The sequence below is a fragment of the Microplitis mediator genome, chromosome 2 (assembly GCF_029852145.1).
Source record: "Microplitis mediator isolate UGA2020A chromosome 2, iyMicMedi2.1, whole genome shotgun sequence".
NCBI classification, from domain to species: Eukaryota; Metazoa; Arthropoda; class Insecta; order Hymenoptera; family Braconidae; genus Microplitis; species Microplitis mediator.
This window is the reverse complement of record NC_079970.1, coordinates 13894376-13917196: the sequence shown is the minus strand read 5'-3', so window position 1 is coordinate 13917196 and position 22821 is coordinate 13894376. Positions and strand designations below refer to the sequence as shown.

At 34.2% G+C, this 22821-nt stretch overlaps 1 protein-coding gene across 1 annotated transcript; it reads right to left on the bottom strand.

The window, feature by feature from the left end:
- Nucleotides 1-564: 564 nt before the first annotated feature.
- LOC130678760 (FAS-associated factor 1) lies at nt 565-20930 on the bottom strand. Its single transcript, XM_057486204.1, has 13 exons — nt 20803-20930; nt 20460-20699; nt 20306-20374; nt 19944-20229; nt 18531-18708; nt 18170-18449; nt 17956-18094; nt 17650-17795; nt 4634-4788; nt 4353-4548; nt 4171-4274; nt 3796-4108; nt 565-711 (listed from the first exon to the last, which is right to left on the bottom strand). The coding sequence occupies exons 2-13, from the start codon at nt 20496-20498 to the stop codon at nt 631-633; spliced, it is 1986 nt and encodes a 661-aa protein (XP_057342187.1). The 5' UTR covers nt 20499-20699; nt 20803-20930; the 3' UTR covers nt 565-630.
- Between the last annotated feature and the right edge of the window lie 1891 nt (nt 20931-22821).

The window sequence follows — 22821 nt, the reverse complement described above, 5'->3', positions numbered from 1 at the left end:
TTACTTGAATATTTTGATAGTTTCAAAATAATCTCTAATAATTTTACGATCTCCGTTGTCTATGTTTACTGACTATAAATATTAATAAATAATTCTAACTATCGATAACACTATTTTTTACAACGATTATATCATTAGCATAAATTGAAGAATATTTTGAAACCTTATTTGTCCCTATGTTTATTCCAATAATATTTTTTTTATAAAGTTAAAACATAAAAAGTTATAGTGTCCCATAAGACTCTATGTTAAAACTTTGAGTTTCAATCGTTAATAACTTTTTTAAATGATCGATAACACACTCTGAAATTTTCGAGAACGATAATTATTGATTCATTTTTGCCAAAAATATAAAATTTGAAATTTTATCTAATAGTAAGCCTCACGAAAGAACGTCCTTAATAAAATTGAGAGATCCAACGACCTGTGCCTTGTCACAATATATGAGTAGATCAAAAAATAGGTAGAGATTAATGACAGTTAAAATTCTGTGGAAGTCATCTTAACAATAAAAGTGTTTTAGAATAAGTAACGATTAAAAGAATTTAATTCAATGAACTAATGAGATAACTATTTTTAAACATTTATAATTAAATTTTTGAAATCAAATAAAATACATTCAGTTATAATTCATTTTTCTTCTAGAATTACGGTTTCTTGTAAACAAAATTTCAGATCTGAAAGAGTGTCTGAGGTATCCAGAGATGTCAACTGAAACAATTAATAAAATTAAATAAAATATGTGATTAAATGTTTGATACAATAATCAATAATATTGTGATAAAAGTAAACAAATTTTAAAGAAAATTGAACTATTACTATCATTTAGAATTGAAAGAATTTTATTTCAAAGAATCTCCATTTTATTGGACAGGGCTTACACATAACTGCACTGATTAAAATTGAGTTTTATTCCAAAAATCGTTATTTTAAATTAATTCAAAAACATAATAACTTAAATAACTTCATTTGACTACTTTAGTGAATAACGCGTCAGAAGTCACGGGAATGTAAACAGCTAAAAAAATTTACTATACAGTTGAATCAATGAACTTATACTTTGAGATTAATTTCGTCGATAACTTTGGCTAAAAATAATTTCAGACGGCTTTAACAAATTCAAAATTTTTGTTAGTTCATGTTATTGTTGAATCAATTTCATGAATCATTTTCCAAAAATACAAGTAACTTCAAAACAATAAAACACTGTTATAGTTACGTCGAAAATAATGGCTTCCTTATATTAACTTTTGAGCAAAAAATTTAACCTCATAGACCTGAAAATAGTAGTATGAACATGAATTGGATTTCAAAGACTCAAAAATAAGGAAAAATTAATCATTCGATAAGGAGTTCTAATTCCATTAATCGAAACAAAATTGTTATTGAGTTCGAAGAGCTAAAAAATACTGACGGTTTTAAGGTAGTTGTCCTGCTACAACATTGTCAAAAAGTTATGTACCATATACGCGGTAAGAGTAGGTTAGGCGGTAGTTAAAACGAGATATTGCTTTTGTTGGATACTGTACCCGTGAGAAGTTTACCTGCACACTACTCATATATACGTACACACTAGGGCTTTATATTTTAACCAGCTAAGCCGGTTAAAAAAGTTGACCAGGCTAAAAATTAGCTAACCACTCAGCTAAGCCGGTTAATTCAAATTAGCTAAGCTAATCAGCTAAAAGTAAAATCAGTTAAAAAGTGAACACGGTATTAAACTTAAATAATTATGACGTGATAGTTTAATTACGGATTTTAAATTAGATAGAATTTAACGCTATGAATTTTTACTTCGATTTATTATATTATATTTAACACAAAACATTAAAACTAATATTAAACTAAGTTTTCTATTAATATATTTACAATTTTTAATTAATTTCCTCTAAAAGGTCACGATTTTGATATAAAAATATCAATAAATTGGCATTTTCCGGTAATAGACAACTCCTTTTAGCAGAAATAACATTTCCTGCGGTCGAAAATACTCTCGGAAGGTGTACTTGACGACGGGATGCCCAAATATCTTCTAGCATAACTAGCTAAAATTGGACACTTGTGACGCTTTGAGTTCCACCATAGCAAAGGATTTTCTCCTTTTGAGATGGTGAGCTCTTTTTCATATTTATCCATTTCTTTTTCGACGACAGTTTTATCTTCAAAACTGACCATTCTTTCAAGTTCCCCTGATAAACCACGTTCAGGATCAAAAAGCTACTCCAAATCTTGCTCTCTTTGATCCTTGGCTGAAGTTGGAAGTTCATGATGACTTTAAATGGATAAATATGAAAAAGAGCTCACCATCTCAAAAGGAGAAAATCCTTTGCTATGGTGGAACTCAAAGCGTCACAAGTATCCAATTTTAACTAGTTATGCTAGAAGATATTTGGGCATTTCGTCGTCAAGTACACCTTCCGAGAGTATTTTCGACCGCAGGAAATGTTATTTCTGCTAAAAGGAGTTGTCTATTACCGGAAAATGCCAATTTATTGATATTTTTATATCAAAATCGTGACCTTTTAGAGGAAATTAATTAAAAATTGTAAATATATTAATAGAAAACTTAGTTTAATATTAGTTTTAATGTTTTGTGTTAAATATTATATAATAAATCGAAGTAAAAATTCATAGCGTTAAATTCTATCTAATTTAAAATCCGCAATTAAACTATCACGTCATAATTATTTAAGTTTAATATCGTGTTCACTTTTTAACTGATTTTACTTTTAGCTGATTAGCTTAGCTAATTTGAATTAACCGGCTTAGCTGAGTGGTTAGCTAATTTTTAGCCTGGTCAACTTTTTTAACCGGCTTAGCTGGTTAAAATATAAAGCCCTGGTACACACAAATACTATTGAACATTTTCTTAAATTAAAATTTGACAACGTCGCATATGCTCTGCCAGTTGCTGTATAGTGTACTGGGTATATGTTTAAATTTACCGTTCAAATAATACTATGTATACTCGCGTACAGCGTTGTCAGATTCTTTTTTTCCAATTCACCGACATGTATATTGCACGACTCATGATGCGAAGCATCAGAGTGTGCTTTATGATTGAATAATTTTTTTCGCCTCACTTCGGCTACTATTTCAATTTTTTTTCATTTATTGTTGAACTTTGCGTTGCTATATCTCAACAATGAAATGGTGAATACTTTATTTTTTTTATTAAATAAATTCAGGACAAATTCATTAATTTTCTGTTAGTTTTTCAAAAGTTTCTGACTGTTAGTTTTTTTATTAGAATCACGAACGCGGCTCGAAACGCATACTCCTCATTTGTCGCAATGTTAATGATACGAACTTTGATTATAAATATTTCGAATTAGAGATGGTCAATCGACTTCAAATTTTAATGGTAATTGTATCTTAATACCCTTGACAAATGTAAAAAATTTTAGAAATTTCTGACATAATGCCCATCACCCGACAACTACCTTAAGCTTGAAGAATTCGACAAAAAAAAAAAACTTTCAGAACTGAGCCACAAAGTCAGCGGTTTCTACATTGTTTTTAAGCTTTGAAATTACTGGCTTTTTAAAACGATCAGTCAAGTATTTATCGATTCATTGGGAAAGAAGCAGAATAACAGTGATTTTCTTGATTTATCATGACATTTCATGATCAATCAATTGATTAATTTTGTGTTAAAACATATAACAGTTTTTTTTTTTTTTCAATTTACATTCTTCAAATAATTTGGTTTCTGCTAAATGAGAAATTGGAAGTATAAATTTGTTTACTTTTGATCTGATGTTTCTTAATCAACTATTAATAAAATTTACTTACATCGCGTCGAGGCCAGCTAGATAGCACTTTATATTCATCAGTAGGATAACCTTCTACGATAAGAAAGTTTAGAAGTATTTGCAAAGGAGTATCTGGTCTGAATTTACGTTCTAAAAATTTACCACCTGGTAATCGAAATTTTACTTTCAATATATTGTTGCTAGTTTCTGCGTCTGGTTCCGGAGGTAAACTTAACCGCACAGCTTGCCTGTGAGCCTCTTTTTTAGCTTCATGTGCTAACCTTTTATGTTCTGCTTGTTCTTTTTTTCGTTGCTCTAACTGCTGTTGGATTTGTTTTGCTTCTTCTTTTGCTCTAAAATTTAAGTTGCAGTTGAAGAAATTATGAAAGACTTAAAGATAAGAGATAATTCATACCTGTCTGCGGCTAAGCTTTCTTGATATGCTTGGTCTTGTTCTTGTTTCACTCTTTCTCTGGCTTGTCTTTCTTCTTCCGCTTCTACGTCTACTCGTTTTTGTTCCTAAATGAAATTGATAAATATATTATTTTTATTTTTCTTTTTCCGTATAAAAAATTCATTTGTATGAAAATGTCTTACCTGAAATACATCTACTGCATGAATTAAATTAGTTAGCAATTCATTTACCCCTACATTGCCGTGCACTATGGTAAAAATTTCTGTTGTGGATCTTGATCGCATAAGAATTATCAAAACAGGTAAAGTATCAATATTAATATTCCTTACAGCTTCAGAACCCACTAATCCTAATGACTGAACTACAGACGATAAGAATCTAGAAGGCAGAAATGACATACACTGGTTACAAAATAAAAACTAAAGACATTTCTTCAATATTTTAGCATTATTTAGAATCTTACTTTTGTTTATTACTTTCGTAAGTGAAATCCCATCCCCACACAACAAAATTAGCAGACAAAAGTTGTAAAATTGTTTCACAGCCTAATAATTGTGTACAAAATACATTTGACAATACACTGTTATCGTGATGCAAATATACAGCTAATAATTTTCTCTGAAAAAAAACGAAAAAAAATATTTTTTAATAATGAAAATGCCACACTTGAAAAACAGTACTTTTACTTCGGAAATATTTTATGGTCTAACAGCAATGGTTGTTCTACAAAATCATAGAAGCAATCAAAGATTATTTTACAGAGGAATACGTATATCGACAAAACTCGTTTCTACTATATTAAAATACCAACCCTAATAGTCACCTCAACCGCAAGTTAACTTTAAGCTACGGCCATATTCTGAAGCCAATTTAGAAGTTAATTTGCATCAACTTGCACGCAAGTATTATCCAGCCAAGGTTTGCCAGAAACTTGTCGTTAAGTTAGCCGAAAATGTTCCACTGGCAGAACTTGCTAAGCAATTATATTTACAGTGTGGCTATCAGGAAAAATTAAACTACCATTACACTGACCTTATTTTAATTACGTAGGTTGGTGTGATGATAACACGAACATAGTATTATTATGATTGATGAAATTAAAAAGAAACCGAAACTGTTTGTTGCGTAATTACCGATTGCGGAATCTAATCGCAGTTGTAAATACATCATTTGGAGGCAGCACCTACTGGGCCTACTGGACACAGCGCTTGAGCCTGCGCAGTGTAACGTATGCGCATTCTATTTTTCCTACCTCGTGGCAAGAAGACCGGCGCCATCATCTTTCGTAAAACATCATTCCAAATCAAACACGTGTTTTAAAATACATCCACATTATTTATGCTCAACTCGAGATTATTAGTTCATATTGTAATTTAGTTAATTCAAGAGCTGATCAAGCTACTCAGAAATATAATTATTTAGATATAATTACATATCAAGAATTATATATTGTGACGAGTTTTTTACCACCGGTGATTTACCGGAGTGATGTCCGAATACACTTACGATTTGGCAACCTTGTTCAAATTATTGTAACTGGGGCGCCAGAAGACTTTCTAAATCATTAAGAAACAAATCTCGAAAATGTCGGCTCAGGATAGCAGATCGGGGAAAGGTCAGGTACTTACGATTTTTTTTAACGAGTGGTATTTTTGAACCCTACTCAACCAATTATGATAGGTTATGACGAAATTCTTTGAAAAATCGACCATGAGGACAAATACAATAGTCAGATTTTAGAAAAATCTACCTAAAAAGATGAAAAAAGTTCAAACAGTAACATCTTATAGTCAAAAATAGGCGGAGCCCCACTTCTAGACCATTACCACAGTATTTATATTTTTTATTTATTGATTAAAATACCATCAATAGGCCATATGGCCTGTTAGAGGTCGCCACGTAAGCACAGTACATATTGTAAATAAACCATCTAAATTATGTATCATTAATTTTGTGTAGTTTTTAGTTATTAAGTTTCACCACACCTACACCAGAATCCCAGATCATTCGCTGACTTTACAGTAGTACACCAAATACATGGTCTTTCATATTACAGTAATTCGTCGATGCCCATACCCCTTGGTCACTCCCACATAATAAAAGCTCTCAGCTTCATACAGCTTGCTATGAAATAGTACAGTTCAAAAGCCTTTTTCTTATCACTTGGCTGGATAATGAACATCGTAGGCTTGGTGAGGTAGCTACTTGGCCGCACATACATGTAAGTGGGACACGATCTGCCGAGATGTTCGATTGTCTTCAACTCGCCTTTGTTGCAAATTGTACAGACCAAAGAAGTGTCGATGCTGTCATCTTTGCATTAATGTCTGCTTTGCACCATTCAGGAGGCACCTCAAACGTCAGGTCCTCTACTATCCTCGGAAGCATGCTACCGTTATAGAAGTCCTGCCATTGCTCCACCGCAGTAGGACTTAAATGTTTACTTCTCAACTTACATTTTCCGATGGTCTTTCAAAACATCATCATATTACGTGCATTAGCTAGTCCTTTCTGCGCATCTTTGCCGAACTTTTTCTTTGCTTTGCGGATTGTGCTGACATGGTTGTGCCTTGCAGAGAGATAAAAAATCTGTCTATCGGTTGACCCTGCGGGCCAGCCCCAAAACTTCCCGCTGTTTTCGAGCTCCTTGAGCTCGGAAAAGTTGTTGTGAATTCATTTTCGAGCTCGAAAATACTTTTGTGTGCCATTGTTTTCGAAAAAAACCGATTTTAGCATTTCTTTCTTCCACGATATCTCAGGAACGAATTGACCGATTTTAACGGTTGAGGCGGCAATCGGCGTACTTTATCAAGTTCTAGAGCTGATAAAATTTTGAAATTGTTTGGTTCAGTTGTTTCGAAGATATTCGCAAAAAACCGTTTTTTACCATTTCTTTCTCCCGCGATAACTCTTGAACGAATACTCCGATTGAGATGGCTAAGGCGGCAATCAACGCGTTTTATAAAGTTCTAGAGCTGATTCGATTTTGACATTGATGGTATAAGTCGTTTCTGAGAAATCAATAAAAAACTAAAAAAAAAAAAATTTTTTTTTTCGTAATTCGCCAATATTTTCGAGTCTACTTGATCAAATGATCTGAAATTTTCAGAATTGATGGCCAACAAGCTCTTTTGATTGCCGCCTTAACCATCCAAATCGGTTTATTAGTTGAAAAGTTATAGACCGGTCACACACATACATACATACATACATACACACACACACACACACACACACACACACACACACACACACACACACACACACACACACACACACACACACACACACACACACACACACACTCATACATACATACAGACACTCGGACATCATCCTAAAAATAGTCAGAATAGCTTCCTAGGACCTCAAAACGTCGACATCTGATGGAAATTCGATTTTCGAAAATCGGGGTGAAAACAATAACTTCCCAATTTTACGAAAATCGTCGATTTTCTTAGCGGGAAGTTAAAAATGTTTGCTAACTTATCACCTGTGTTGTGCCATGCTTTCCTCGCTTTGAATTCCATCTTTTTTGTCAGAAGACACTCCCTCTTGAACAAAGGCTTCTTCTTCATCAGTGCTCCACCCCTTCCTAATGTGTTCAGCATGTCCGCTTTTCTCGCCGCTGTACCGATTGCTGATGTTAAGCACTCCAACATCCCATTGATATCTACATCATAGCACGACTGGATTCTTTCTAACTCGCTTCGGTACTCTACTTCATTATTCTCATTTCATCTCTAGGCGTTTTATACAGTGTTTGGGTCTCGCGTAATTAAATCACTATTTCTCCACCCACAATCCAGGGTTACTGCTATCAGCCAGTGATCCGACATGCCAATGTTTGCAATTTAGAAATCAGTTACCAACTCGAAACCTTTCCCATTGACCCAGATTGATCTATAACTGAGACTCCCAAACTACCAACAAACATCTCTCCTCTAGTGACGTTTGAATGAGAACGGCCATTCAGCACAGTCAACCTAGCTCCTCTAGCGAATCTACCAGAGCTGCTCCATTTTTATTGACAACAGAGTCCAGAGACACTCTGCACCCATTACCAGAGTATTTTACACGGCAAGACTCGAATGCCGAAACGAATGAGAAACAGAGAATCCATAATTCTCAGAAAATTTCGAGTAAAATAACATAAAATAGTATTTTATTTCGATAACTCGTTTGAATGGCACTAGCATATAATTTACAATTATCATCCACAAATACTTAAGTAATTTTAATTCGTAAAAAAACGCATATTAACGCACTTCACTTGGTCGTAAAAAAAACAGGCGTACGCGTTGATCAGTTTCGAGCCGATGCTTCTGTTTGTTCGCTTGTTCACAAGAGCGGTTCATTGTTCAATCGAAATTATTACTCGCAATACAATTGATCGTTTGTCGGAAATCGGAATTGTTCAGAAGTCGTAATCGAAATTGTCCTCTCGGATCGGGAATCGAATTATTCAAAACAGAAACGCGGCCGTTACGCTCGACGTCTAAACCGGATCTCTCTTGTTCAGTCAAAGTCGAAATTTCAGTGATGGATGTCACCAAAATTTGCTCACCGAGTAACATTTAATTATTACTAAATAATTTTAAAACCACAGGTCGGCGTCGACTTTTCCTCATGTTACAATATATAGGTTCAATAGATTCAAAAAAATTAATCGGTCAGCGGCCACGTTTTCTCCAGACTTTCACAAGGTGATCATTACAGTATTCAAACATAAATTAAATAGTTGATTAAAGTGATTAAATAAATAATAAAGTCAGTTTTAAAGTTGTTAGTACTATTACTATAATCAGGCGGAAGAGGTCAAGCGCCCTTTAATGGGCGCCAGACCAACAAGAACTGCCGTTTCCGGGGGTTTCGCTACTAGTACTCCAACCGTTAGCAGCTTAAGGACTATGGTTGCCGGAAGCCAACAGGTGCCTCGGCAAACTTATTAACGAGTGTTTCTTCGCCACCTTGATTTGTCTTATAAAATCATAGGGCATAAGAGCTCAAAGATTAGATAATCACTTAGTGATGGATGAGGACAAGTTTGTGACAATGGCATGTCTAAAATCTCAGTGATTATAAATGGAGGAAACCCTTTTTAAGGTATTCAGTAGAAGTTGCGTCTCACTATTTATCATGAAGCAACCTGATCACCAGTACAGGAAACTGGTACCACGGGGGGCCTTTTCCAAGTCCACTTCTAGCAGAGTCTCTTTATTTCCTGAAATGGTAGGTGTTTGGCCCAAAAGAGGTATGGACTCGTGGTGGCTGCTGGTTCGGCACATGCAAAAAGAATCTTTGATCTAACCATTGATCGTAGGGTAAGCCAATAATGAGCTCATGCTCAATATTTCGCTATCATGGTATTATGGTAAAAAAGATAGGATATTCGCAGCGCGTGTATGCTTAAAATAGCCCTGGCGGTCCTAATTCACGGTGATTTACTATGAATCATGGTGAATCACAGTGAATCTCTGCGAGAGTTCAGCGCGATGTTACCGTAAATCACCGTGAATTGCCCCCTAGTGGTTTGGATCTACAGTCATTCACGATTAATCACTGTGAGAGCTCCCTGCGCTGCCACTGTGAATCACCATGATTTATTACTTTTATTATTATTACTAGTATATTATTTTCGGATAAATAATTTTTTGGATTACGCGAGGCCAATTTCAGAGAAAACTTACTCTTGGAGTCATTGATAATAAATATTAATGTCATAATGTAATATAGTATATACCAGACTGGGCCAAAAAAATCGACTATTTTTTTTTTAACGATACTGTGAAAATGTTATTTGGGATGACAAAAAAAATTATTGTGAAAATTTGAGTCCCTAATATTGATATTTAGAAGTGTATCATCGCAATTTTTGATTTTTTTGAATGAGCGAGTTTTTGTCTCATAACTCTCAAACAGTCGAGATAAACAAAATAAACTTGGATACATTTATTGTAGAAAATTGAATGCTCTACAAAAAAGGTCTGATTAAAATTTTTTGTCAGATTAATAGTTTCCTTATAATCAGGCCTTGAACATTGGTATGATTTTACAATTTGATTGTTCAACTTTGAAATTTTATAATTAATGTAAAAATCAGTTTCTGAAAAAAAGCCAATGAATATTCTCAAAGGAAATTGAATGCTCTACAAAAAAAGTCTCTTAAAAATTTTTGCTAAATTCACTCCTTCGAAAGTTATTCAAGATTGAAGTCGAGTCAAAACGAATTCAATAACCTTGAATAACTTTTAAAGGAGTGAATTTAGTAAAAATTATTAAGAGACTTTTTCTGTAGAGCAATCAATTTTCTACAAGAAATATATCCAAGTCTATTTTGTTTTTCTCGATTGTTTGAGAGTTATGAGATATGAGTTATGAGATAAAACCCCGCTCATTCAAAAAAAATCAAAAATTACGATGATACACCTTTTAATATCAATATTAAGGGCTCAAATTTTCATAAGATTTTTTTTTTGTCATCCCAAATAATATTTTTGCAGTATCGTTAAAAAAAAAATAGTCAATTTTTTTGGCTCAGTCCAGTATATACCATATTACTATAAAAAAGGTATTTCTTACTCTGTCGAACAACAGAGAAGTACCCATGTCAGAATTGCTTTCAAGTTTGGAATATAACAGTTCTAGAATGAATTTCTTTCCAGGGACACCACAAACAGCTAGGCGCAGTCTCGTGGCGAGCACTGAACTACTCTCGCTGCTTCTACCTGACACCGGTGACTTTCCCCTTCTCAATATCTACTTTATCTCCCAAGAGTGAATCACGGTAAATCTCCATTGTTCGATTATAGAACGTCACCGTGTTTCACCATGAATCACCATGATTATACCTTGATTTCACCTCGAATCACCGTAAGAAATCACTGAGACTCATCGTGGGAGCTTGCGAAAATTTTACCGTGTCTCACCGTAAATCACTATGAGAAATCACCGTGATTTCACAATGACTCACCGCAAATCACCGTGAATCAGGACCACCAGGGAGGCGCGGAAACGACTACCCGTAAAACAGCGGTAGATTTCCGTTAAATTAATTAATTATTATTATTATTATTATTATAATCAATTCTAGTGTTCATAATATTAAATTCTTGCTCGGTAGTCTCTGTAATCATGCTACCTCGTGTTCATAAATTTACTAGACTCAGTGTTCAACGTATTTATTTAAACTAAACTTAGTGATCAATTATTCGCTCACTAATTGCCAAAGTTAAGGCCATGCTTCGAGGGTGCCCCCCACTTTTTTCCAAAAAAATGTGGCGCCGCCTGGTGGCCGCCAGCCGCTCTAAAAAAAGTACTAGAGCTGCAAAACTTTAAAATTAAATTAAAATTATTTAAAGTAATAAAATGCAACATATGTTAATTTTTAAATGCATGAAAAAATTTATATATTTTTTTAAAATCATTAGCTAATACTACAAAAATCTAAAACCCGAGATTGAAAAATAATATATTCATTGACCTTGACCTGTCAATATCACATTTATTTTCTATAAGTAAGTAAAAAAAAATTATAATATTTATCAAAAAAAGGGCTTCGTACAAGCAATTTTATAAACTCGTAGAATATTAAAAAAATTACTTACAGTAATTATAAATACCCAGTCGAGCGTAGTTTCTTTAATAAATTTCAACACAATATTCGCCATTTAGTAACTTTTTATTTTGACAGATGTAAACATCAGGTCTGTATAATTTTTTGGGTGCACGCGAAGGTGCTTGAATATAGTAGCGGGAAAAAATAAATTTAATAAATTTATTCCTTTCAATCAGAGCAATAATAGAGTTCTATATATCATTACTTTATTTAATTTTATTAATAAATAAAAATTTTTTTGATTCAAAGTATTAAATTAAAAAAAAGGTATATATATGTAATCGAATGTGATTACACCTGACTAATTGTCAGACCAGTGACCATACACTGTAAAATATTACGGTGTAAAAATTAGACCCGGAGGACTTTACACGGTCGTGTAGTGTAAAATATCGGTGTAAAACTTCTCTCGGTGTAAATTTTCCATCCGTGTAATCATAACCCGGTGTAATCTACTTCTTTTACACCGTTCCATGTTACTCGGTGTATTTTTGTTGAGTGATCATATACATTTATTTCAATTATACATACACATATATACATAGGGGAGGGGGGGGGGCAAAATGGGTCCCCTAAAATTTTGAAGATGAAAAGTATTTGGGTGGGGAGAGGGGCGAAATAAGCCACTGAGCCAAAAAGGGCCACTGAGGCAAAATGGGCCCTACAAAATTTTGAAGACGAAATGTGTTTGGGTGGGGGGATGGGCAAAAATGGACATTGAGGCAAAAAGGGCTATTGAGGCAAAAAGGGCTATTGAGGCAAAATGGGCTATTGAGGCAAAATGGTCCCCCAAAAATTTTAGCATGAAAAGTTTTGGGGGAAGGGGGGTAAAATGTGCTGACGGGCTTTAAAAACTGCATGCGCAGTTTATTTGAAACATGATATGTTATGGCGCGAAACATAAAACAAGCGAGAAACATACATTGAGTTTTGTTGGGGGCCCGTTTTACCCAACTTTTCAGGATTTTTTAATTTTGATAGACACAGCAAATTAACACCGAAAACTCAGCCGAAGAAAAAAAAGTGAAATAAGCTGAAAAACTCACATTATCAAAACTTTCTGAGGGGGGCCCATTTGCCCCACATTTTACGATTTTTTATTTTTAATAGACAGAACAAATTAAGGTCAAATACTTGGCAATGGAGTAAAAAAAAGTAAAACAAGTAAAAAAAAACTGAGGATTTGAAAATTTTTTTCCTAAGGGGCCCATTTTGCCCCTCCTCTTCCCCTATATATATAATTCAAAGTCTTCCGGCCCATTTTACCCCCCGCCCCTAAAATTTTCATGCCAAAAATTTTTGGGGGACCACTTTGCCTCAGTGACCCATTTTGCCCCTCCCCACGCCCCGAATACTTCTCATGTTAATAATTTTTTGGGGACCAGTTTGCCTCAGTGGCTCATTTTACCTCAGTGTTCCATTTTGCCCCTACCCACGCTCCAAACACTTATCATGTTAATAATTTTTGGGGGACCATTGAGCCTCAGTGACTCATTTTTCCCCTCCCCACGCCCCGAATACTTCTCATGTTAATAATTTTTTGGGGACCAGTTTGCCTCAGTGGCTCATTTTAACTCAGTGTTCCATTTTGCCCCAACCCACGCTCCGAACACTTTTCATGTTAATAATTTTCGGGGGACCATTTAGCCTCAGTGACTCATTTTTCCCCTCCCCACGCCCCGAATACTTCTCATGTTAATAATTTTTTGGGGACCAATTTGCCTCTCTGGCCCACTTTACCTCAGTATCCCATTTTGCCCCTCCCCACGCCCCGAATACTTCTCATGTTAATAATTTTTTGGGGACCAGTTTGCCTCAGTGGCTCATTTTACCTCAGTGTTCCATTTTGCCCCTACCCACGCTCCAAACACTTATCATGTTAATAATTTTTGGGGGACCATTGAGCCTCAGTGACTCATTTTTCCCCTCCCCACGCCCCGAATACTTCTCATGTTAATAATTTTTTGGGGACCAGTTTGCCTCAGTGGCTCATTTTAACTCAGTGTTCCATTTTGCCCCAACCCACGCTCCGAACACTTTTCATGTTAATAATTTTCGGGGGACCATTTAGCCTCAGTGACTCATTTTTCCCCTCCCCACGCCCCGAATACTTCTCATGTTAATAATTTTTTGGGGACCAATTTGCCTCTCTGGCCCACTTTGCCTCAGTGACCCATTTTGCCCCTCCCCACGCCCCGAATACTTCTCATGTTAATAATTTTTTGGGGACCAGTTTGCCTCAGTGGCTCATTTTACCTCAGTGTTCCATTTTGCCCCTACCCACGCTCCAAACACTTATCATGTTAATAATTTTTGGGGGACCATTGAGCCTCAGTGACTCATTTTTCCCCTCCCCACGCCCCGAATACTTCTCATGTTAATAATTTTTTGGGGACCAGTTTGCCTCAGTGGCTCATTTTAACTCAGTGTTCCATTTTGCCCCAACCCACGCTCCGAACACTTTTCATGTTAATAATTTTCGGGGGACCATTTAGCCTCAGTGACCCATTTTTCCCCTCCCCACACTTCAAACACTTTTCATGTTAATAATTTTTGGGGGACCATAGAGCCTCAGCGACTCATTTTTCCCCTCCCCACGCCCCGAATACTTCTCATGTTAATAATTTTTTGGGGACCAATTTGCCTCTCTGGCCCACTTTACCTCAGTATCCCATTTTGCCCCTCCCCACGCTCTAAACACTTTTCGTGTTAATAATTTTTGGGGGACCATTTTGCCTCAATGTCTCATTTTGCCCCGCCCCCCACCCAAACGCATTTCATCTTCAAAATTATGGGGGGGGGGCATTTTGCCTCAGTGGCCCATTTTACCTCAGTGGTCCTTTTTGCCTCAATGTCCCATTTTGCCCCGCCCCCCACCCAAACGCATTTCATCTTCAAAATTATGGGGGGGGGGCCCATTTTGCCTCAGTGGCCCTTTTTGGCTCAGTGGCTTATTTCGCCCCTCTCCCCACCCAAATACTTTTCATCTTCAAAATTTTAGGGGACCCATTTTGCCCCCCCCCCCTCCCCTATGTATATATGTGTATGTATAATTGAAATAAATGTATATGATCACTCAACAAAAATACACCGAGTAACATGGAACGGTGTAAAAGAAGTAGATTACACCGGGTTATGATTACACGGATGGAAAATTTACACCGAGAGAAGTTTTACACCGATATTTTACACTACACGACCGTGTAAAGTCCTCCGGGTCTAATTTTTACACCGTAATATTTTACAGTGTATGGTCACTGATCTGACAATTAGTCAGGTGTAATCACATTCGATTACATATATATACCTTTTTTTTAATTTAGTACTTTGAATCAAAAAAATTTTTATTTATTAATAAAATTAAATAAAGTAATGATATATAGAACTCTATTATTGCTCTGATTGAAAGGAATAAATTTATTAAATTTATTTTTTCCCGCTACTATATTCAAGCACCTTCGCGTGCACCCAAAAAATTATACAGACCTGATGTTTATATCTGTCAAAATAAAAAGTTACTAAATGGCGAATATTGTGTTGAAATTTATTAAAGAAACTACGCTCGTTGTCATTAATGCCTGGCCCCCTGCATGGCTAAGATTCTATAGCCTGGGGGACCAGGCATTAATGACAACGAGTGTATCTTATACACTGTTTAATTAAATACGCATGTGCAGTCAATAGAATTTGGTCATGTCAATGAGGTAGCTAAATTCGAAGTGAGGTCATACGAGAGAAAAGTGATGAATAAGTTATTGGCCTGAATTATTGAGTAGATATACTCCGCCCATTCCACTCAAATTCAGTGGTTTAATACAAAAATGAGTAAGACAGCAGAGGCAGTTGTTCGGTTCGCGTACGGTTCGGGCGATCACCAAAGTTAAGCAGCATCGAGCATAGTTGCTACTTGGTTGGGAACCGCTTAGCTACGCGTTGATCTAGAGCGGAAGTCTCTATACGCTAAGCGTGGGCTGAAGATCCAGTGATCGGTAAAATGGAAATTTCATCCATCACTGGAACTTCGCCTGTTCCGACTATACTGACAATAGGTTTTCTTTGGTCACTGAAAATTGCTTATAAATAGTCAGAATTTTAAATTTTGTTGTAAAGTTCTTGAATTGAATGTCAACCGAATTTTTCTAAATTTGTTTCAAGACTAAAGCTTTAACAGTTTAAGTATTTCGATTGTTAACTAAGTCTTTTTTTTTGTTAATAATTTGGAAAATTTATAAGTTTTATTTTGTTTGAAACTTTTTTTTTTTATACCGAATAAATGTATGTGTGATTATGTAAAAAAATCAATAATTTAACAGCTCTAAAAAATTAAAAAAGTTCGTTTGTGCCCTACTTGTCTTTAATAATTTATGTCTTTAATAAAAATCAATACTTTCTTAACTTCCCGCTAAGAAAATTGAAAATTTTTGAAAATTCGAGGTTATTGGTTTCGGTCAAATTTTCGAAAATCGAATTTCTGAGAGATCTTGATGTTTTGAGATTCTAGGAAACTATTCTGACTAATTTCAAGATGATGTCCGAGTGTATGTGTGTGTGTATGTACGTACGTACGTAAATATCTGTAACTCTTGAACGGGTGGATCGATTTTGATCGTCGACGTGTCATTCGACGCGGTTTGTCAATTTCTAAAAGCTGTAAAAAATTGAGCTTAATCGGTAAGGTGCGTTCGGAAATATTTCAAAAATAAAATTTTTTCAAAAATGTTTTATTTGGATAACTTTTAATGTGCTCGGTGGATTGATTCCAAAATCTATTCATCTTTAAAACTTTATAAGCCGCGTCGAATGCCACCTCAACCATCAAAATCGGTTCATTCGTTCAAGAAAAACCGGTTAGGAAAGAATTGAAAAAAAAAATTTTTTTAGTTTTTTTGAAATTTCTCAAAAACGACGGATAAATAAATTTCAAAATTTTATCAGCTTTAGAAATTGATAAAACACGTCGATTGCCACCTCAACCGTCTCAATCGATCAATTCGTTTGAGAGATATCGTTGGAGAAAAAATGGTAAAAAACGTTTTTTTTCGAAAACAACGGCATTCAAGAGTATTTTCGAGCTCGAAGAGCTCGAAAATGTATTCACAACAATGTTTTCGAGCTCAAGGATTTCGAAAATAGCGGGAAGTTTTAGGGCTGGCCCCCAGGGTCAACCGATAGACCGATTTTTTTTCAATTTTTTGCTTTCTAAAACGAGATCTTGAACAAATGCTTGCAGTAAATAGCTTCGAAGATATAGCTATTTGTTGTTACCCGTTTTTGTTTATTGTTAATAAGAAATGACGCACAAGATTTTAATTGCAAATTTTCAAAAGGAAAGTTATTGTTTTCACCCCGATTTTCGAAAATCGAGTTTTCATCAAATGTTCATATTCACAACAATGTTTTCGAGTTCGAACAGCTCGAAAATGTAATCACAACAACGTTTCCGAGTTCACGGAGCGGGAAGTTTTGGGGCTGGCCGTTTTCAGATTTTTTTTTTTTAGGTTTTGACTACATCTTGTTTTTGGCATTAAAAAGAGACTGTAAAAAAAATTAGAAGAGAGCAATCATTCCCAGTTTATCGACTACTAATTTCTCTGTACTATAGGGGAAAAAAAATGTTCATCATACCAAAAAATGAAAATTTTTAAAACAAGTAATTCTATTATTGGACCAAGTTCAAACTATGTATTTACTTAAGAATTTTTCTCTATATTCAAGATTTTAAATTTGGAGAATTATTTTACTTCGTCCAAGAAATTTTTGGTCTTCATTCCACCGGCTAAAAATTTCTTGGATGAAGAAAAATTATCTCGAGTGAAATAATTTTTCTTCTACGTAGGTATAAGACGATAATAGTTCATTACCTCTTTTGCGGGTTTTAAACAAGATTCTCGTATAGCTTCATCGAATGTTCCAGTGAAAAATTCAGGATGTATCAAACCATACCGTTTCTCAAACTGCTCCGAAAAATGTAACGTGCCCATGGTTTCATCCTCAATATTTTCTGGAACTAAGTATTGTATAATTAAAATAAATATTTATATACCATTATTCAACAATTTATTCTTTAACTACTCGGGTAATTATCTGGTTCGATTTAGAGCTCTTTTTTATTGAATGTCACCAAAAAAGACCCGTGTACTTAAAGCTTCAGGGATGTTACTACATACTTAAACGCTGAAATTTCGTAGGCAGGACATTATCAATAAAAATATCATCTTCAATTATAAATGATTCTGGAACATCTTCAAACTCTTCTGTATCTTCCGCTTCATCAATTGAGCTATCACTGTCAACGATTAGAACGTCCTAAAATTAACTCAATTTCAGTTAATTTTGTATTTTAAAAAAATAAAAAATAAAATCTATCAAAATGAATTTTACCTTTTCTTTTTTTTCTTTTACAGGTATTTGTGATACAGATAGATTATGTTCTGGAAATGAAATGCCACTTTGTGCAAGTGTCGTTTCATCGCCTTTCACTAAATTCGGCCACCCTTGCCACTGTTGATTTCTCACAGGAACATCTGTCAAAGTATAAATTCCAGTCTTTACATCGAGAATTGTGTGTGTTCCTGGATATTTCAAATTGTATGTTTTTCCATTTACGTCATCGCGTACATTTAGAACGTATGTTTGAGATAATCGATCTAATAAATATGAGCTGCAAGTATAGAATACATTGAAATAAAAAAATATATTTAAAGATACTTATAATTTTTAATAAATTTAGTTATCAACTCACGGTTCTGAACAAGAATCTCCACTATCAACTTTAGAGGTAACAAACAATGTATTCTCTTGTACCAACTCAAGCGACTGTAACACAGACGAATTTCCAAGTGGTTCTTTTTTCCAACCATGAATTTCTTGTTGACACGGACCGACTTTAGTTTTTTCAAATATTGCATATTTTAAATCTCCTAATTAATTTAATAATAATAAATAATCATAAATACATTTTCGTATAGACTGTATAATAATATACAACAGGGTGGCCACAAAGAAATGATTTTAAAATTCCCTAATATTTCCCAATTTTCCAGTCAAGTTTTTCACATTTTTCCCTGATCCAGAAAATTTGTTCGTATCATTAAAATTAAATTTAATGATTAAATCATATGAGAAACCAAAAAAAAGTCAATAGAACAAATTAATATGGTTTACTTTTGATTATTCGATGTCAAAAATATGTTAACTAAAACTATTAACGAGAAATTTAATGAGTAATATAAATTTAAAATACACTAGTGACACAGATTAAGGGATCTCTGGTGGAAATTTTTCGGAATTTTCTCTGAAAAACTCAGTTCTAAAGTTCTAAAGATTTTTTCAGAGTTTTTCAGAGAAAAGTCCAAAAAATTTCCACCAGGGATATTAAAAAAATTTCAAATTTTTGAGTGATTTTCAGCAGGCTGTAACTCGAAGGAAAATGGTCATAAAAAAAAGACAAACTATAGTTTGCTTTCTAATCTGGTCTTGAAATTTTTTTTTGCACGGTCCGGAGTAATAAAAAATCAATGATAATTATCGAAAAAATTTATTGAACCCCGTAGACCGTTTTCAAAACGCATAAAAATTTGGAAAATTTTTTTCGATGGTTTTCTTAGGATTACTCCGGGACCGTGCATTGCACAGTTGAAAATTTTGTGTTCTTGTGTATGAAAATTCAATGGTCAAATATTTTGTGTCAATTATTTGACACCATCAATTGTAAATTTAACTAAAGTTGAATGTGTTATCTGATCTCAACAAGTTTTAAACCTGTATTATTGTTGGACACAAGTATAATGTGTTAAATTAGCACAAAGAATTGAGTGGACCGTTTAGGACATGTGATTTGTGTTAAATTTAACACAAATTTTTCAACTGTGTATAAGAAAATTTAAAGATCAGATCAGAACACTAGACACTTAAAGCTAGTTTTTTTTTTTTTTGTTGCACGACCATTTTCCTTGGAGTTACATCCTGTTGACAATCACTTAAAAATTTTTAATTTTTTAAATATTTCTTAATTTTCGTGACTAGTGTATTATTTGTTATATGTGATACTTTTCAAAATTCCCTGACATTTCCATGATATTTTCCGGTTGCATTAAATTCCCTCATAATTCCCGATTTGTGGGCACCCTGTACAATCACAAGGTATGCAACTTACTCAAAGTACATAACTCTGAAATATTAATTTTATAAACAGTATTCAAGTAATGAACTTGAAAAGTAAGTATTTTTGGAATAGTTGAAGTTTCTGTATTACTTGTTCCAGGTTTCATGTTTTCAGAATTGTCTTTTAAAATACTCTCACTTTTAGGGGTTTGAATAACGTCAGATGAAGAAAATGTTATTACAGGGACTCCTTGTACAACTTCAACCATTTCAACATCAGGATTTATTTCAGATGGTAACTGCTGGGTATCGTGATTCATAACTGCGTTAAGAGCCGTCTGTAATTGATCAAATAAATTATAATAAATGCTGCGTTTAGAAAAATTCAATAGTTCAGTGATTTTAAAACTTAACCAATAAATCCCAGTTATTTCTTTCAAGATGCATAATTGCTTCACCAACATCATCAATTCCACTGCAAGCCTGAAGTTTAAATACATTAGATACTCACTAACTATTTATTAAAACATAACCTTGATATTGTAATTGCACAAATTTAAGTACTCACCTGAAAGTCAGCCAAAGTAATCTCACGATTTTCGGACATAATGTTCAAATATTATGTAGATTATGTCAAAAACTCTTTGTAATGGTTATATTTTTATTATAGAAAAAAATAAAAGATGCTGCAATTTCACGTTCATTTAAATTCATTACATTTCATGGAACTTGAGACCTTGATTATGAGTAAGTATTCACGTTTAAATATATTGATAGTACGTATAATACAACATTTAAATGCAGAACACTAAAAAAAACAACAAAAAAAAAGGCAAACAATTAATAAAAGAAATGTATATCTAACTGCTATACAGGTACAGGATACATAAAAGTTTATAAAAATATATTACTCAGCAAATTTTTTTTTTTTATTAATAATACAGCGAGTCGTATATGTAAACACATAAAAATTCTTCCAACGAGTAAGTCGTCTTTGGCTCTTTTTCCCACTCTCCGTAAATTGTCGTACCTCACACCGTAATTATACTGAAAAATAGCCTTAGTAGCCACTGTGACTACGAATTGAAGTCAACTCGAATACTACCCTGATAGCCAGAGTTTTTTTCCCCAATAGCTACATTCCCTGGTGGAAATTTTTCAGACTTTTCTCTGAATAACTCTGAAAAAGTTTTTGGAGCTTTGGAAAAGTCTTTAGGACTTTAGAACTGAGATTTTCAGAGATAATTCCAGAAAATTTCCACCAGGGTTAAGTTGAAATTAACAGTAATTCAACAATTGAAATTATCGAAATTTACTGCCCGAATTTGCCGACAATTTGCCAGCAAAAGTTGGAAAGAAAAATTTGCGATTAATTTTTCCTCGATTTAGAGGTGACTTTTTTCACTAGAAAAAAACCCCATTAAAAGTTTCCTTGAATTTTTCGTCAAATGTCCGTCAAATTCGGGCTTTTCCGTTTTTGACGACAATTTGTATATAACTTTTGAAGTGAATTTACATTCTAGTTCGGGCAGTAATTTACGTCAAATTGTATAGCAAGTTGTATATAAACTGTCGTCAGAAACGGAAAAGCCCGAAGTTGACGGATATTTTACGAAAAATTCAAGGAAACTTTTGTAAAATAAACTTTTGCCAGGCAAACTGTGCTATTAAGGGGGTCTGATTAGAAAGCTGGTGTACGTAAGTTGCAACCAATGATAACAAATTGTCGACAACTTTCAGCTTTTGTAACTGTTGACTACAAATTGTTACCAACTTTCCGAGAAAGTTGGCGACAATATACTGCCACAACCTGCCAACAACTTTCTGATAAAATTCAAGGCCAACTTTCCGTCAACTAATAGAATGCCAACTTTTTCGTCAGCAACTTTCTGAAAAAGTTAGTGACAGGAAAATACCGGTAATTGCACATGTCTACCACCAAGCTAAACGCAAATATTGACATTTCCACAAGATGACGACAATTAGACGTCAAATTGGTAAGATCGTTGATGGCAAAAAAGTTGACATTCCATTATTGGCGGAAAAGTTGCCTACAATGTACAATTTCTCAGAAAATCGGTAACAGCCCTAATAACACAGTTTGCTTTAGCGAAAGTTTACTTACAAAAGTTTCCTTGAATTTTTCGTAAAATTTCCGTCAACTTCGGACTTTTCCGTTTTCAACGACAGTTTATAAACAACTTGCTGTACAATTTGACGTAAATTTACTATCCGAACTAGAATGCAAATTCACTTCAAAAGTTGACTAGATAAATTTTTCGTCAATTTTCAGGCAAAGTTTATTTCAATTTATTGTTAATTTGACTTGAAAAATTGTTAAGTATTTTTTTACCCTCAAATTATAGATAATTGTGGACATTTTTATGTATACCCTGACAGCCAGACTTTAAATATAATTGCTCAGCGAGTTCTTCCCGTGAAACATTTTCGGCTAACTTAAGGGTGGGCCGCACCTAACGAAATCCTGAATTTAAGAATTCTAATTACTTTTTGAATATTTATGGGATTCGGATAATGAAAATCTTCCGAGGAAGTTCGTCTTCTGCTTTTAGTCGGAAGCTAACAAAGTTGCTGTTATGATAATTATTTAATAAATAATTAGAATTCTTGAATTCAGGACTTCGTTAGGTGCGGCCCAGCCTTAACGACAAGTTTCTGGCAAGCCTCGGCTGGATAATACTTGCGTGCAAGTTGATGCAAATCAACTGCCGTCATTTGAATGTAATTTGACAGAAGAACTTGTCGTCAGTTTCAAGTGAAACTTTCAATCAACTTGACGTCATTGTCTGACTGTTACACTTGTAGTCAAATTGAATTCAAGTTAAAGACAATTTACTGTCAACTTAACCGTAACTGTTTGCTCTCCAACACGTTCCTTTAAATTGGCTTCAGAATACGGCAGTAGCTTG